This window comes from Sceloporus occidentalis, unplaced genomic scaffold (genome assembly GCF_023333645.1).
Source record: "Sceloporus occidentalis isolate IW3139 unplaced genomic scaffold, rSceOcc1.0.p SCAF_3, whole genome shotgun sequence".
NCBI classification, from domain to species: Eukaryota; Metazoa; Chordata; class Lepidosauria; order Squamata; family Phrynosomatidae; genus Sceloporus; species Sceloporus occidentalis.
Genome location: NW_028316983.1, coordinates 74,100,344 through 74,117,997, shown reverse-complemented (window position 1 = coordinate 74,117,997; position 17,654 = coordinate 74,100,344). Strand labels below are relative to the sequence as shown.

At 40.5% G+C, this 17,654-nt stretch overlaps 1 protein-coding gene and 1 long non-coding RNA gene across 2 annotated transcripts in view; one reads left to right on the top strand and one right to left on the bottom strand.

Moving 5' to 3' along the window:
* Window positions 1–17,654, top strand: part of LOC149316226 (phosphatidylinositol 3-kinase regulatory subunit gamma) — a 348,381-nt gene that overhangs the window by 18,683 nt on the left and 312,044 nt on the right. Inside the window, exons 2-3 of the mRNA XM_089515055.1 lie at window positions 13,615–13,710; window positions 16,240–16,317. Of these exons, the coding sequence (XP_089371181.1) occupies window positions 13,615–13,710; window positions 16,240–16,317 (174 nt within the window). The remainder of the gene's footprint in view (window positions 1–13,614; window positions 13,711–16,239; window positions 16,318–17,654) is intronic.
* The window catches only part of LOC149316228 (uncharacterized), a 34,798-nt gene that overhangs the window by 14,628 nt on the left and 2,516 nt on the right, over window positions 1–17,654 (bottom strand). The gene's annotated exons all lie outside the window — the stretch shown is intronic.

The window sequence follows — 17,654 nt, the reverse complement described above, 5'->3', positions numbered from 1 at the left end:
ATGAAATTTTAAACAATAAGGAATAATTTAAATGTCCAAAAGCATACTTAGGGCCAAAACACATGAGCCACATTGGGGATGTGGTGTTTGGATGATGCACACCCCGAACGTGGCTGGAAGGCATGAAGACACCACACCAAGCAAGAAGAACTGGACCAAAAAGGGGTTGACATAATCCACTACTACCAGTGGCCCAAATAGGGACCATGGCAGTGGCCTGGATTGGTGGCCTGTGGTCACTGCAGTCCCGATGTGATTGGGGCCAACACAGTCCTGGTGCTGTCTTTTTCATCCATCTGCTTTCAACCTTAGTTTAAAACAGCATAAAACCATAGAAGTCAAATACATAGATCGAAAACACACTGCAGAAATAATCCAGTTTGAGAGGGCTTTAAGTGCCCTGGCTCAGTGCTAGGGAATCTTGGGGATTGTAGTTTGTTGTGGCAGCAGAGCTCTCTGACAGAGAAGGCTAAATGTTTCACAAAACTGCAGCTCCCAGAATTCCCTAGTGTTGAGCCAGGACAATTAAAGTGCTCTCAAACTGGATTATCTCTGCAGTGTGTTTTGGACTGTAATTGTCTTAGTCTGGAAAATCACTATGCAAAGGCATCCTGTAGTACCTTTGAGACTAACTGGAAGAAAGAAGTTGGTAGCATGAACTTTCATAGACTTGAGCCTACTTCTTCAGATGTATGTTTGGAGTGGAGAATTCAAAGACAGACCTATATAAGCCCATTATGTGTGAGAATGTCAATTCAAATTCAAACACAACCAGTTTATATAGGTCTGTCTCTGGATTTCTTTCAGTTAGTCTCAAAGGTGCAGCATAAAACTGTATCGGTATAGAGTTCAACAAAATCATTAGCCCCTAAAGGGTTTTTTTTTTTTAAATCCATGTTTCCAATTAGCAATAGCAATCCAAGTACATTTCTATACTGCTTATCAGTGCACTTAAACATTCCCTAAGGGGTTTACAAGTGTAAGCTAATTGGCCCCAACAATCTGGGTACTCATTTTAGCAACCTCAGAAGGATGCAAGCCTGAGTCAAGCTTGAGCCCTTTTGCTGGTATTGAACTCGCAAACTTATGGTTTGTGAGTGAGTAGCTGCAGTACAGACATTTAACCACTGCACCACCAGGGCTCCTGCAATTCGCACCAAGATGAAACCAACATCAACACCAATTAGACCTCCAAGACCTGACTCCACATTCAGTGAGCCACAGCAGTGAAGGCCCTCTACCAAGTCCTTATGCAAAGTATTGCTCTCATTGGTAGGACACCTGTGTTGTTCATTAGAGTGTCCTTGCTTCTTATCAGACTGTTGGGGTTTTTTTATGGTTCTCATTCTGCATTAACTTCTGCTGTAGTTCATGATGCCTGTTTTGTTTCACTATACTGCTGTTGAATTCCAAGTTACTTGCCAATGTAGTAGCAAATAAAAGAAAAAGAAAACTTCAATAGCTTTTAGGGTTTCACTGTGCTTCCATTTCCTTTGTTGCTTATGAACAGCATCACTACATATGGAGACTGGACTCCATTTATTTTGAGTTTGGATTAGACTACCATTAGCAAATGTGACAGTTATTATTATTATTAACCTTTATTTATAAAGCGCTGTAAATTTACACAGCGCTGTACATACAATCTTTTTAATTAGACGGTTCCCTGCCCTCAGGCTTACAATCTAAAAAGACACGACACAAAAGGAGAAGGGAGTGGTGGTGGGAAAGGGGATGAGGTCCAGCAGTTCTTCTCTACCTCCGAGGCCTGGACCAAGAGAGATGGACTGGAGGGAGGACTTGGCTTCTTGGAGCTGGCCTGCCTCTCTCCCTCAAGATGGTGGGTGAAGGGAGGGCTTTTCTTCTTCTAGGCAGGCCTGTTGGAGCTAGCCTGCCTTTATATCCCTCAATTTTAGTGTAGCACAGGGCTCAATAATGTACAGACAGTTACCTGAAGAAAAACAAACATGGGACTTTGAGATGAAACTGAGAAACAATCAGGGATGAGGGTGGGTTTATTATTTCTTCAGCTTCATCTCTGTAGATGAAGGTCTCCAAATAATTCCTAATGAACAGAGAACATATGTTTTCCAGCTCCTCTGTAGCCACAGAAGCATCTGCTCTGAGAAGCACGTTACATTTAAAATGGACTATTTAATTAAATGGAAAGAAAAGTTCTGGGGCTATGTTTTAATTGACTTGCATAACAATGCAAGAAAGCTTAAAGTGGTGTAGTGCAGAGACCAAAAGAAACTCTTTCTGCTCCCTGTGACATTAAGCCAACAAATTATGATGAATTTGCTCCAACCTGGTAGAGCTACCATTGATTAAGACCCCTGCCTTTCCTGCTGGGGTCAGTGTGTTCCTTATAACAAACATTACTAGAAAAATGAATACTTCTCATCTCATCTGATAAATTACTAGAACTTGGGGGGGGGTGGGGTATCTCATTTTGGACTGCAACTCCCAACCATCAAGGTAATTGGGGAATTCTGATAGATACAAAACAGAAACTTTTCTAACTATTGCTTCCATCCATCCTCCAAGGGCCATTAGAGTCTAAGGGGCATTGCTCATGTGAACAGTGTTCAACTTGCAAATTTCACAAAGTGGACAGTGAAGCTGTCTTCAACATTTGCTTTATACTGTATTGTATTATTTTCATTGTACCATTTTAACTTGTGTGCTTTTATCATTTTTAATTGTATGTTTTTAACAATTTAATTTTTAACTATTAAATATTTTCAATAGTTTAATTTGTCTTCAATGCTGATATATTTTAAATGTTTTTAGCTATATTGTACTCATATTAATTTATAATCCATCTTGAGTCCAATTTGGGGGGAAAGGCATATATAAATAAACTTGTTGTTCTTGTTATTTATTTGTGTAACAACAACATTGATGGTGTGTGTAGTCAGGGTCATATGCCAAAAGATATAGGTACATCAGACCTAAAGACCAATGAAGAAGCATGTGGGAGCACATGAGCAATATATGGAACAAAAGGTAACTCTTTATGTTGACAGTGTTCCATGATGGAATTGTTCTGGATTTTGAAACTTAAAAGCCTAATCCCAAAAAAGGTTAGGTGATCGACGTGAATATGTGCTACTGCTATATATTTTTCATAAGTATCTGGAGGAGTTCCCCAGAAATAAAAATAATGAAGAAGAGCAGCTTCCCCTTTAAGAATGTGTATTGCCTTTGCACAGCTGTAATCATTTGAGGGTTATAGGAACAGCCTAGGTTTCTCTCTTGTTTCAGTCCCTTTCAGCATATTGGAAGATTGTAGAAAAAGATGTAAGCAAGCTAGAGAGTTACATTTTTTTTTCTCTCCCAGAGAAATGTATATTCAGAGTTTTCAAGTTTTCGTGTCTGCATATGAGTCTAGTTTCTAATGGATTGTAGTGAGGTTAAAGAAGGTTGGAAATGTAACACTGATTAATTAATGTAAAGATATCTTACTCTTAATAGTTGGATTCAATAATAAAAGCATATATTCTTCATGTAAATGTAATTAACTATCATGTTATTATATATATACATTAGAGCTTGGCTATATGTCAGTAGTTGGTTGTGTTGCGTGAGAACTGTTTTTCACTTTTGCATGAAAATATTTTTGATTTTATATATTTAAAACAATGGTTTGATATTTGCCCTTGTACTGTACTTTAGAAGCACTTAAAGAAGGAAGTATATTTCCAAGATCTGTTGGGCACAACTACAACAAACAATTCAGGCACTTTGAGAATTGTGCCCTTTTGCACTTCCCCTCCATGGCTTTTAAGTGCCTGGCCATATGTGTTTGTTGTTGAGGAGCTGTAGTTCAGCACATCTGGATGACTCTTGGTTGGGGAAGACTGGGCTAATGACACAATTATTTGAGTGAATATCTTGTTAATATTCCTTTAGTGGAACAAGGAAGTGGCTCTCCAGATGTTTTTGTACTGTACAGTAACTGTCATAAATCCTCATCATCACTGTCTAAGATGACTAGAGGTACTGGGAGCTGTAGGCCAAAAAACATCAAGACGCATTTACCTATCCGTCCTCTGGAGAAAGGTGTCACATCTTCATCCACTTTACAGATTAAAAATAGATTTGAAGTAGAAATCATGTAGCCCTTCATGTTTGGTTGGAGTGCAGTTTCTAGAATTGCTTGTCATTGACTATGTTACACAGAGATTCTGGGAGTTGCAGTTCAGCAACACCTGGAGAACTGTATGATTTCCACCCAACTTGATTGATTGATTGGATTTGTATCCTACCTTTCTCTCAAAATGGGATAGACTATTTCGGTTGCTGCCAAAATGGTCAAGCTGAGGTCCTATCATGAGTCAACTTCATTCACTGGAAAATGCTTAGTAAAGGTGAAAAGTAACAGGAAAAGAGGAAGACCACTTTACTGTTCAATAAAGGAAACATGATGGCAAACAACAGCAATAGCAACTCTGATTTCTGTTATTGGGTTTAATAGAATCATAGAATCATAGAGTTGGAAGAGACTGCAAGGGCCATCCAGTCCAACCCCCTGCCATGCAGGAAATCTATTTCCTTGAACAGTAACATACATGCGAATTGATAGGGCCACAATTCCCTTCCTGGTTCTTGAAAACTACCAAGAAGGGAATAGCAATGTTAACAATTCAAGTGTAATTTACTGTTGTATGTTTGCTGTTTGTTGTTGTGAACTGCCCTCATGTCAGTCTTGACCCATGGTGACCCTGCTGATGAGACATCGCCACAGTCTTCTATCCTCCACTGCTTTGCCCAACTTCTGCAAACCCATATTCATGATCTCTTTTAACAGAATCCATCCACCTAGCATGTGGCCTTCCTCTCTTTCTACTTTCCTCCCTTTCCTAGCATTATCCAATGATTCATGTCTTCTCATGATGTGTCAAAACTACGCCAGCCTAAGTTTTGTCATTTTGGCTTCCAGGAAGATTTCTGGTTTGATCTGCTCTAGGACCCATTTGTTTGTCTTTTTGGCTGTCCAGGGGATCCTCTGCACTCTTCTCCAGCACTGCATCTTGAATGCATTGATTTTCTTCCTATCTTCTTTCTTAACTGTCCAGCTCTCACATACATACATGGTAATAGGAAATACAGTGGCATGTATGATTCTAAATTTTGTGCTGAGTTGTGTATCTTTGCATTTTAGGATCATTTCTAGTTCTTTCATAGCCACCCTCCCCATTCTTAATCATCTTCTGATTTCCTGGCTGCAGTCCCTATTCCTATCAATGTTTAATCCCAGGTATGAGAACTCTTTTACTGTTTTTATTTCCTCATTGTCTAGTTTGAATTTATGTAAGTTCTCCATGGTCATTATTTTTGTCTTCTCTATATTCAACAGTAAGCCTACCTTTGCACGTTCTTTCTTCTTCCTTCATAGTTTGAGATCTGTGAGGCTTTCTGCTATAATTATGGTGTCATCAGCATATCCCAGATTGTTGACATTCCTTCCTCCTATTTTCATTCCTCCTTCTTCTGTGTACAAGCCAGTTTTTCTTACAATATGTTCTGAATATACTGTATATACTCACGTATAAGTCTAGAAATTTGAGTCAAGAAATTGGCCCATAAAGCCTGGGTTGACCTATCCATGGGTCGATGCATGTGCTGTACCTTAACTCAAAACAGGAACCATCTCCCACTCTAAGTAGAGTGTCAAAAAGTAAGAGCTTAGTCCATCCCAGGAAAACCTCAAAGAAGCACCAAACCCCTCTATTTTCTCCACTGTGGTGTCGCTTCTGGCCATTTTGAATGCTTACACAGGAAAACAACAGCATTCTTTGACATAATTTTCCTTTTCTTCATTCTTTACATCCTTTGTTGCATGCCCATAATTTTTGCCCTTGATTATATATGGGTCATATCAAAATTCATAATGTAGGCCTCAAAACCTGCTCTTGACTTATACATGAGGTTGACATAGTTGAGTATATACGGGTAAGTTGAACAATTAGGATGATAAGATGCATCTTGTCTGACCCCGTTGCCAGTTAGGAACCGTTCTATTTCTCCATGTTCAGTTCTGACAGTAGCCTCTTGTCCTGAGTACAGATTCCTCATCAGGAATATCAAATATGTTGGCACTTCCATGTCTTTAAGGGTGTTCCATAGCCTTTCATGATCTATGTTGTGTTAGATAGATTGTTATGTCTAACAGTGACTATTTAATAATCTTTCAAAAGCATCCAGGGGTATATGCCACATGATGGAATATATGCCTACATAGTTTTAATGACTCTCTTAGCAACAACATTTTCTAGTTTTGATTACTGCTAGTTAAACATCTCCTACCAGTCAAATGTGTCTAGCAGCTAGACACTAGCTGGATAGTTAAAATGCATGCTTGGTTGTTATGTCTCCTCTATGAGCCTTAGGAAATTCCAGTGTGCTTTTTGGGATGTCATTAAGAAATCCATATTAGGATAAAATAATCTTCAGTGGTAAACTGAAATCATATGACTTCAAGTAAATTGGATTATGTGGCTGGAAGTTGGTAGTTTGCTGAGTTCTCATTTTGTCTCAAGAACCGTAAGAATGTTCCAGTGGCATTATGGCATCAAAACTGACAATGTAGTGTGGTATTTCTACTCCAGTCATACTCCGTGTCTAAATTCATCACTGGAAAGAGCTGGATAGATGGATGGATCATTTCCTATTTATTTCCAACTATTTTTTTTTCTAATAGTAATTTTTAAAAGTTTAAATACCTTAAAGGCACCAGATCCTATCTAATCTGAGAAGCTGAACAGAGCCAGGCCTGGTTAGTACAGTACTCAAAAGAAAGAATACGAGGGAACACCAAGTGCCGTAGGCTATACTGAGAGGAAGACAATGGCAAAGCACCTTTGAGTACTCTTTCGCTGAGAAAACCTCTTTCGTGGGCTCACCATAGGCAACTTGAGGGAACATGCATTTCATAAACAATATAGCCTAATTTTTTAGAAAATAATTGATTATTCCACTGTTCAGGAACATTAAATTTAAAACCTATCATATTTTTAGGCAGTTGTTATTTATGGACAATTGTAGGCTGTTTCTTTGTTTTTCCTATAGGTTTCAAGCTGCATTTAATTGTGAATGCCTGTGTCTTGAACCAAGTTACTGATTCTACTGTTGAAGCTGTAAGAGCGCATTACCTACAATGAAATAACAATGTGACCACTTAAATTAGGAGTCAGGAGGGATGAGGAAATAAATGGGGGAGTGACAAGTACTTTATCCTTTCCCCAGTCATGTACTGTTTTTCCCCTCCCACATTCTTCTTTTAGCTAGTACCCACCAAGGGGACTATAGGAGTGCTTGGAAGGAATAGGAGATAACAAAGGAAAAAAAGGCTAAAATAGGAGTGGGCAAAATGTAGCCTATGGGTTGCATGCAGCCCCAGAGCTGGTTTGTTTTTGTTTTGGGGGTGACAGGGCTTTCCAGGGATAAAAAATTAAACTGTTTAAATAAAAATCCTATAAAATTAATATTAAATAAATAAAGGACCAAAATAAAGACACCCCCCTTGCCACTGCTTCAGCTCCCTTCTTGGGGAGACAGCCAGAGTGACAGTGAAGCCACGCTCAATGCCATCATTACTCCCTCAGCTCCCTCCTTGGAGAGTGAGCCAGAGCAGTGGCAGAGACACATGGGATGTATTCACATACACAGTGCAGTGGGAAGAGGGCCTGACCAGATGTCATCCCTCCTCTGAATTATTACCTGGTGTGGTTGACACCTCTTGCACCCATTTCGTCACACTACTGTTTTGTGCCTTCAAGTCACTTCCAATTTATGGAGATCTTGACACAGGGTTTTCTTGACAAGTTGGGTTCAGAGGCTCACCTAGCACCCTGGACAGCTCCTGAAACTCAGAGATGCCCCCTCCCCAAAAAAACCTTGAGAGCCAGCAGATACCACTGCCAAAGCCTAATTTCTTGAAAGCTTGGATGTATGCTGAAATGTGGGCTAACAGAGTGTGTTTACACATACACACATGTGTACATATTAGGCACAAGGTCATTCCATTTGTCAACTTGCTTGTTGCTGTGCATCTTCAAGTTGTTTCTGACTTATGGCAATCCTCAGGCGTCCCTATCATGGGATTTTCCTGGCAAGAATTCTTCAAATGGAATTTGTCATTGTCTTTCTTTTAAGCTGAGGGAATATGACTTGTCACATGGGGGGTTTCCATGGTTGAGCAGGGATCGAAACCATGCTCTCTCAAAATCCTGGCCCAACACTTAAAACCACTGCACCACCTGGCTTTCTATTGCTGACTAATTCTCAGGAGCATTTTGAAGCTTTACCCTAATAGAAATTTTAAAACATAATAGAAACCCCTCTCAAGAAATTTGCCAGGAAAACACCAGCGCTTAGCCGACAAGGCTCTCCTGGACCTTCTTTTAGAGGACTACGGAGAGGCGATAGATGCAGCAAAGAATTCGTTCTTTGCTGCACGTATCGCGTCCGCGGAGTCGCGTCCAGCAGAGCTGTTCAGGGTAGTGAGGGAGCTTACTCAGCTCCCTCCTGCACTGAACCCTATTTTGGAACCATCCAAGGCCTGCTGTGACCAATTTAACAACTTCTTCGTGGATAAAACCTCTCGGATAAGGGCTGATCTTGATGCCAGCATTAGAGCAGATACTAGAGTAGAGGTCTCCAGAGCTTCCGTGGACCCGATTGTACTGGATCACTTTGAGTCTGTAAGTACTGAGGATGTGGACAAGATCCTTAGAAGTATTAGGAAGACAACTTGCTCCCTCGATCCCTGTCCCTCGTGCCTAGCGGCTCAGGGGGGAACGGTTGTAACTTCTCTGTTGCACCATATTATTAACACATCATTGAGGGATAGGCAATTTCCGTCTAGCTTAAAATTGGCCACAGTAAAACCATTGCTAAAAAAGCCCTCCCTCGACCCCCTGTTGCACAATAACTATCGGCCAGTATCGCTATTGCCATTTCTGGGGAAGGTGATCGAGAGGGCAGTTGCAATCCAACTTCAATCAATCTTGGATGAGACGGATTATCTAGACCCATTTCAAACCGGCTTTCGGGCAGGCTACGGGGTTGAGACTGCCATGGTCTCCTTGATCGATGATCTCCGTCTGGTCATGGACAGGGGTAGCATGTCCCTGTTAGTGCTCTTGGACATTTCAGCGGGTTTCGATACCATTGACCATGGTATCCTTCTGGAGCGCCTGGGGGAGTTGGGAATCGGGGGCACTGCGCTCCAGTGGTTCCGTTCCTCCCTCTCGGGCAGGTTCCAGATGGTGCAGCTGTGGGACGTGTGCTCCGACAAGAGGGCCCTTACATCTGGTGTCCCTCAAGGAGCTATTCTGTCCCCCATGCTTTTCAACATTTACATGAAACCGCTGGGAGAGATCATCCGGAGGCACGGGGCGCGGGGTTATCAGTATGCTGATGATACCCAGATAGTCTTCTCTGTGTCTCTGACTGGTGCAGTGACCAAGGATGGCATCTCTCCTCTCGATGCCTGTCTGGAGTCGGTAATGGGCTGGATGAGGGAAAACAGACTCAGTTTGAATCCAGAGAAAACGGAAGTGCTCATGATAGGTTCTCCAGGCCCGGGGATGGTTATTTCTCCACCTGTCCTGAATGGGATCACGCTTCCCGTGAAGGACTCTGTCCGCAGTCTGGGGGTGCTCCTTGATTCGTCGCTCCACCTTACATCTCAGGTGGATGCGACGGTCAGGAGCACCTGTTATCAACTTCGGTTGATACGCCAGCTGCGCCCCTACCTGGGCCGGGGGGACCTTGAAACAGTAGTACATGCTCTGGTAACCTCTCGATTGGATTTCTGCAATGCTCTCTACATGGGGCAACCCTTGTACCATACTCGGAAGCTGCAATTGGTGCAGAATATGGCAGCAAGATTGGTCACTGATACTTCCAGGACCAGTCATATAACACCGGTCCTCAAAGACCTTCATTGGCTGCCTATTCACTTCCGGGCGCAATACAAGGTGTTGGTTATTACCTATAAAGCCCTAAATGGCTTGGGCCCAGGGTACTTGGAGGACCGCCTCTCTCCATACAATCCGCTCCGCACACTTAGGTCTGCCAGGAAGCAATTGCTAAGAGTCCCAGAAGCGAGATATTCCAGCACTAATCAGAGAGCCTTCTCCATCTCGGTCCCTAGGCTCTGGAACTCGCTTCCCGGCGAGCTTTGTTCGGCCACCTCACTGGACCAATTTAAAAAGGGGTTAAAAACACACCTGTTCCAGCAGGCATACCCCTAATGCCCCCGAAGTACTCCCCTCTCCCCTCTCAGCAGCACTGTAATGCTAGCTGGTGTTATTTGTATTGTATTGTGTATTTGTGATTTTATTTTGAGGTTTTACTGTGTATAATGTTGTGATGTATTTTAACATGTTGTTACCCACCTTGATTACTGGAAAGGCGGGCTACAAATAAAATTTTATTATTATTATTATTATGATAGGTTCACATTAGGGTTGCCACAAGTTGGAAATGACTTGAAGGTACACAACAACAAATATGTATCAGTGCTATCCTGTGCAGGAAAAGAGGAATTACAGTCCTGTAACCATAGAAGTGGAGAAAGTGTGGTGGCCTGGCCATGGTGAGCATCCCTCTAGTCCTTTCCAGAATGGGAATACACTGATCTTGTTGTGCCTTCCCTACCTGTGCCCATGCTTATATCCTGGTGGACAATGCGGAGCCTAGTAAAAAAAATGAATTTACAAGTATTGTACCTCATCTACTTCTGATGTACCTATGCTGTGGGTATCTTTACTTAACTCAGGCTTCCTCAGCTCAGAATTTCTGGCTATACATTCTCTGGGGTGTGGCCAGTGGTGTCACTCAAGTTGGTGTCACCAATGCAGTAACTCATTTGACCTCCTTCCATACCACCACCATACAGAATCCTTTATCAATGTTTTTTCTACTAATGTTACCATGAAATCATAATTCATGTCTATCACTGAATGTAATGGGGACAATTGTGACAGAAACAACTAGCAAAATTAAAATTATACCTTTAAATTACAGTATCATACACACAGCCTAAATGTTTTTAATGTACATTGTTTCATATGGTTAAAGTGAAAATTTGGTAAGAGGTGGGTTTTTTTTAAAGAAAACTGAAAAAGAATATAATTATTTTAATTTTATTATTTTAAAATTTCTGCCAAAAGGCAGCTATTTGGGAAGCATTGGTGTTTCCCCCTCCATTAGTGTGTCCCCTGGTGTGACCTGAACTCCTTGAACCCCTCTAGTGATGCCCCTGAACGTAGCTTTCACTGCAGGCACATGGACATTGTTAATTTTTTGACAGCAAGTTAGATGGCAAACTGCATTTTTGGAGGAGACTAAAGAGAACTGTGGCACAGTGTACAAAAAGAAGGCCTAAATAACAAGGTTGAAACACTACAGCTTTCCTGGGGAAAGAGCAAAGAGAAGCAAAAGAAATGTAGAAAGATTACAATACAAAACCTTCCTGACAGCTGCCCACCATTCATTCATTTGTTCGCTTGCTTGTTTAAAATATTTACATCCATCCTGTGGCCAGACCCAGGTCAAAAGAAAGTTGACACAAATTATCAAAAAAAAGTACAAAAGTATGAAATACACACCTGGTTTTTAAAAATCTATTGCCAGTTAATTTTGATTTGCAATTTATTATTATTATTATTATTAAATAAAGTTTACAACAACAACAACTTCTCATAGTTTTAGACTATATTCCTAAATGTGTTTGTTTGCCTGTTCTGTCATTTCCCCTTTTGAATCTTGTCCAAATTTTAAACTTTTGGACAGGGGCTTTTCTCTTCTAAACAAAAGTTTTGTACAACACCATGAAAACTTTAATCAGTTTCAACCATCATCACCATCACCTAATTATGATGATACCTTGCCTATTCCTATATTCTTGGATAGAACCTGAATTATTAATGGTTCAAAAGTTGAATCAGTAACACCAGGTAGACTGTGTAACTGATACTACTACTAATAATAAAATAGCAAGACTTGAGAAGGTAGTGAAATCTGACACTCAGCATGAGAATTTTCTGTGTCTCTGAAACAGAAGTAAATTGTAGAGTAGAAATTCAATAATCCCAATAGACCATGGAAGACAAGTGATATTATGAGTCTTTACAAGATGATATGACACAAAAGGTTTAAAATATTAATGAGAACAACTTATGGATACTAAGGTAGTCATAGCAGTAGTAAGCAAAAGATGTATTGTAGCACTTTTGAGACTAACTGCAAGAAAGAAAGAAGTTGGTAGCATAAGCTTTTGTAGGCTTCAGTCTGCTTCCTTCAATGCAATTGCTTATGAAGTTGCTTATGTTACCAACTTCTTTCTTTCTCTCAGGGCCCAAACAGACAGGCCAAAATAAAGCTGCTTTGGGTCACTTTGAAGATGTGCTGTTTAAATGACACACGCATCTTAAGAAGCCAGAAGCTACACCAAAGCTGTGCTGTAGTGACGTTTCGCCAGCATCTGTGGCTGGCATTTTCAGAGAATGAAGATCCCAGCCACAGATGCTGGCAAAACGTCAGGAAGAAACTTTTCTGGAACATGGCCACATAGCCCAAAAAACCCACAAAAAACTATGGATGCCGACCATGAAAGCCTTTGACTGTGCTCTAGTCCTTAGGGCTGGAGTGTGGCTTTCGCATGGCTTCCAGCCTCTTAGGACTCATGCAGCATTTAAACAGCATACATCCAAAGTGGCCCAAAGCAGCTTTATTTTGGCCTTTCTTTTTGGGCCCTCAGTCTCAAAGGTGCTAGAATACCACCTTGCATACTGATCTAGACTAACATGGCTATGTCTCTGAAGGATAGTAATAAAAGTGCCTTGTTCTAAATTAATCCTTAATTCACTGAAAGCAAGATTTATGACTGTGTTTTTTTAACGCACAACAATTTGATCCAAATTCTGCTTTTTCGCTGATGTAATTTTGCAGAAACAAGTTATAGCACAATTTAAAGAGAAAAAGAAAGAAAGAAAGAAAGAAAGAAAGAAAGAAAGTATAACTGCTCTAGGGACTGACCGAAATGGCATGTTTATTAAGCTGTACTTTAATAATGAAAATAATACCTCAAAAGGGGTGATGATATCTGCATGAGATGATGGTAACTGGTGCTAGACAACAGGTACTATCCAATAGTAGCTTTTCTTCAACTGAAATGTATTGAACATTTGCAGAACCCATTTTTAAAAAAGTCTCCTCTAGACAGTAAAAAAAAGTGTTGGCACGGAGTAGCAGGTGTTTCACTCTTAAGTTGTTATACATCTTTTCTCTCCTTTTTTCACACTCCACCTGGAATTAATCTATGCAGTTTTCTCTCATCCTCTTTGGTTGGCATCTCTTTGCAATTTGCTTCTACGTTTAACTGGTAATTTTCAAATACTATATGAAAACTTCATATTCTCTTCACATTTGATTTAAGAGCTTCAAATAAGCAGAGATGATGCCTGGCTGAATAGCACCAAATATCTCTGGCATATGAGAGGCCATAGAAAGCATTTACTACACTGCTTTAGGGTCATAGTTACAATTTTACTGCAATGAGGAAAATGGGAGTTAAACTTGTCTCTCTGTTCTTAACAGGGTCCCCTGGGCAGATGGAGCTTGTTGATCAGATGAATCTCCCAGAACAAGCACCGCTGGTTGTAATGAGACTTGTGGAAGCTTTGGAGAATGAAGGTACAGTACTGAGCAAAAATCTGTTGGCACTAGGCTTGCCACCTTCCTGTCCCATTTTAAGCAGCAGATCAGTATATATTCTAACTCTGAAAATTTCTTTGCCTCTGTCTCAGAGTGCATATCTCATATTTAACCAAAAGAGACAACTTCATTAAATGTGGTGTATAGAGTGCAGAGTGGAGAAAGTGGACACATTAACCAGTTGGGCTGTCTCCCTCTCGATTCCTTTCATACGAGAATCATTCAACAGACCGGCAGAAGGAAATACTCCCCCCCCAGCCCATAGTTAAACACTGGGTTACTCTATTGTAACATGCTGATCACTACCAACTGGAACAGCTTTAAAGAGGGATTAAAAATATATATAGAGAGGGAGGATAAAGCTATCAATGGCAATAAGGATGATGGTTGTGAAGCAATATGTGTCTGTAAACCAGTTGCTGGGGAATACTACCATAAGGGAGCTAGCACATGTTCTTCATGTGGTCTTCCCATTATCATCTGCTATGATCCAGCATGGGATAGTAGTTTGAGCATTCAATTACAACTCTGGAGATCAGGGTTTGAATCCCAGCTCAGCCATGTAAACCCACTAGGTGACCCTGGGCAAATCACACTCTCTCAGGCTCAGAGGATAACAGTGACAAACCCTTCTGAAGAAACTTGCAAAGAAAACTCATGATAGAGTCGCCATAAATCAGAAATGAATTGAAGGCATACCATAACAACAATACTACATAGAAGTTTTTGTCTGAGCTCCTTCTCTGTCCTGACAGTTTAAGGGCCAGCTCTTCCATGAGGCAAGGGGAAGCTGGGGGTGAAGAGTGCATCTCAAGCAGTAGAGTGGAAGGGGTGGTGAGTTGTGATCGCCCACTCCTGAGGAACTACTACCACCTTAAGAAAACATTAGGCTTCCTACTCTGGAGAGCACCCTCCTTCTAAGGCTGTACTCCCACTACATCAAATATCAGCAATTTCTGGAGTAGCCGTCTGCACACTCCTTTGCTCTGGGAGTCCCTTAGAGCAGCAGTGTGCAACTGTGGGAGGCTAAGTGGCTGCATTGGTCCACCTGTGAGACCTCAGAAGGCTATATTCCCTACTGCATTGCCAATGTGAATAAATCAAAACTTTGCCATGGGAGGGAGCCCCAGAACATTTTAGGCCTAAGAAGAGTCCCTTCTAACTATAAGAAGTGACTGGAAATTGTTCACTTCCTGTGCCAGAAGAAGTTTACTCCTGGCTTCTCAAGATTGCTGCAGTTGACCATTAATTGTTACTGCCATTTGTTTGGGTAATGGCCTTCTATACATCAAACAGCCCTCTATACAGGAAACACCTAACTACAGTCATCAGCTGCTTCTGAGATGGTTTGGTGGTTTGGGTGATTTCATATTTTGGATTTTGAAGATTATCATAAACCATGAAAATGACTTTTTTTTTTTTAAATGCTATTTTGTCTTGCAAATAATGTTATCCAGTATTTTCAAGCTTAATATTTTGGTACACTGAGCACCAGTTTGAAAACGTCACTACTCTAAATATGTTGGTGGGGCATCTTGTCAAGCAACCACATTTGATTAGAAGGATTAATTGTGGCAACTGCAAAATATACTGGGACTTTTTACCTGTGGAAAATTGTCAAGCTTGCCAGAAAAATGACGCTGCTTCTTTATACCAACTGTTCTTCCTTCTCTAATCTAGAGTTTGCCTTTGATATTTTCCCCAATGTACAGAACTTTTGTTTCCACCCTGTGGTGGGTACCATTCACACTGGTTTGTTTTTTTGTTTTTAATCAAATATATTATTTCAGGAATACAAGTTGTTGTTGTTGTGTTAAATAAACTATCCATAGACACATAGGCTGCATCTACACTGCAGAATTAATGCAGCTTGACACTGCTTTAACTGCCATGGCTACAGAACTATAGAATTTGTAGTTTTGTGAGATGTTCAACATTTTTGGAGTACTGTCATTTGTCATGTGTGGCTTCTGACATACAGTATTTATATTCAAGGTGTCCCTTAAAGTCAATATTAAGGTCTCCCAATTTCTATGAGAGGCCAGCCATCTGCACTACATAGTTATAGCACTTTGGTATCTCTTTTGCTTCCATGGCTCCATCCTAGAGAATCCTAGGATTTCTATGCTTTCTCCTAAATTACAGGACTATTAGAACTCTCTAGCAGAGAATTCGTCTATAAGGGGGAGCCAAGAAGTTATAGTGGTTATCAAACTACAGAAACTCTGCACATATGTTCTGAAACACACTTGTTAAAAGAACCAGTCATTCATTTAAAGTAAAGATTTTATACAAACTATCCCTTTATCTTAGTATGATGGCTTCACCATCCTGAATCCTCATTAAGCCCACCCAAAATAATTTATAATTCTGTTTGCTAATTTATTAATGAATGTTACTTATATGATTTCAAAATTATACTGTGTTACTTACAGTATGTGATGTTTATGGTTCATTGGAAGGAACATCTGACTGCCCTCCTTCTCCTTATTTATGTTGTTTTTACAGGCTTAGATACTGAAGCTCTTTATCAGTCCCCTCCTGGATCTTTCTGGGACCCTCAACTCAAGCAGACTCTACTGACAGGTAAGACAGGACTATGGCATCTTATACAAACATTTTTGAGCTATTGGAGGCAACCAGGGAAGTTTGGTTGCAATGGCTTATTGTAACTATGAATGATTAGAATAATCTGGTAACTGTGGCTGCTAGATTAGAAGCCATTTTTATCCAGAAATAAGTGACCAGAAAAGTTCTTAAATGAGTGGGGCATCTGGATTGCTATGATAGGCCAAAGTTGTGTTTGTTCTAAAAGGGGGACAAACAAATTGATGGATGGAGTGCAATGCCTAGCATTCCCCACCATTAGCTGTGCTGGCTAGGGCTGCTGGGAGTTGCTAAACTACAACCACTGGAGGACTACACTTTTCCAAGCCCTGCTTTAAATCAAAGTGAATTGTCTCTGGCCAGAGGAGCTTTGTTAACAGGACGAGAGTTTGCTAGGGCTTTTGCAGAATTCATGTAATTTGGAAGGCAACTTGCTTTAGTCTCTTTCAATACAAGGCAGAGTGACTGGAACTTCTGACAAAGTGGACTACAGTCCATGAAAGCTTATGCCAGATAAAACAAGCTTGTCTTTCAGATGCCATGAAGCTCCTTCGTTTTGATAGTACTGTAGTTGGAGTTTCATGTGTGCACTGGTTATGTTGGGATTAACATTTCTGCTCCCACACTGAGTGGCCAATAGGAGATGATGTATTTTTAAAGGATAGGTGTGATCACAGTGTGGTGTGAAAAGAGGGATATAAATATTTTAATGAACAAATGAAACAAATATTCTTCTTTGAATTTAAAAAATCTAATAAAACATTATAAAAATATAATAAAAGTATAGTAAAATATAATAAAATAAAAAAGAGTGCTGGGAAGAGAAAGGGCTTCATACCTGCTGATTCCAAAACTTCTCCATAACAGCTTGACTTGCTCACTTCCATACATAAGACCTTCTCCCTGTTAGTGTAGATGAGACATCTCTTTCCTGGTTTCATCTACAGAAAGATCCATGAAAACAATGACATTTGAAGACATGGAAATGGGTTGGATGGTTTATCTCCTCACAGTTAGAGAGACATGACACACAGAATATTTTATTATAGGCAATGTTGACCTTATCATCACCATCATAGATTCAGAGATGGAAAAGACCACAAGGGCCATCCAGAAAACCTCCTGCCATGCAGGAATACACAATCAAAACACTCCTGACAAATGGCCATCCAGCCTCTGTTTAAAAACCTCCAAAGAAGGAGACTCCACCACACTCTGAGGGAGCCTATTCCACTGTCGAACAGCATTTACTATCAGGAGGTTCTTCCTAATGCTTAGACGGAATCTCATTTCTTGTAGTTTGAATCAATTGCTCT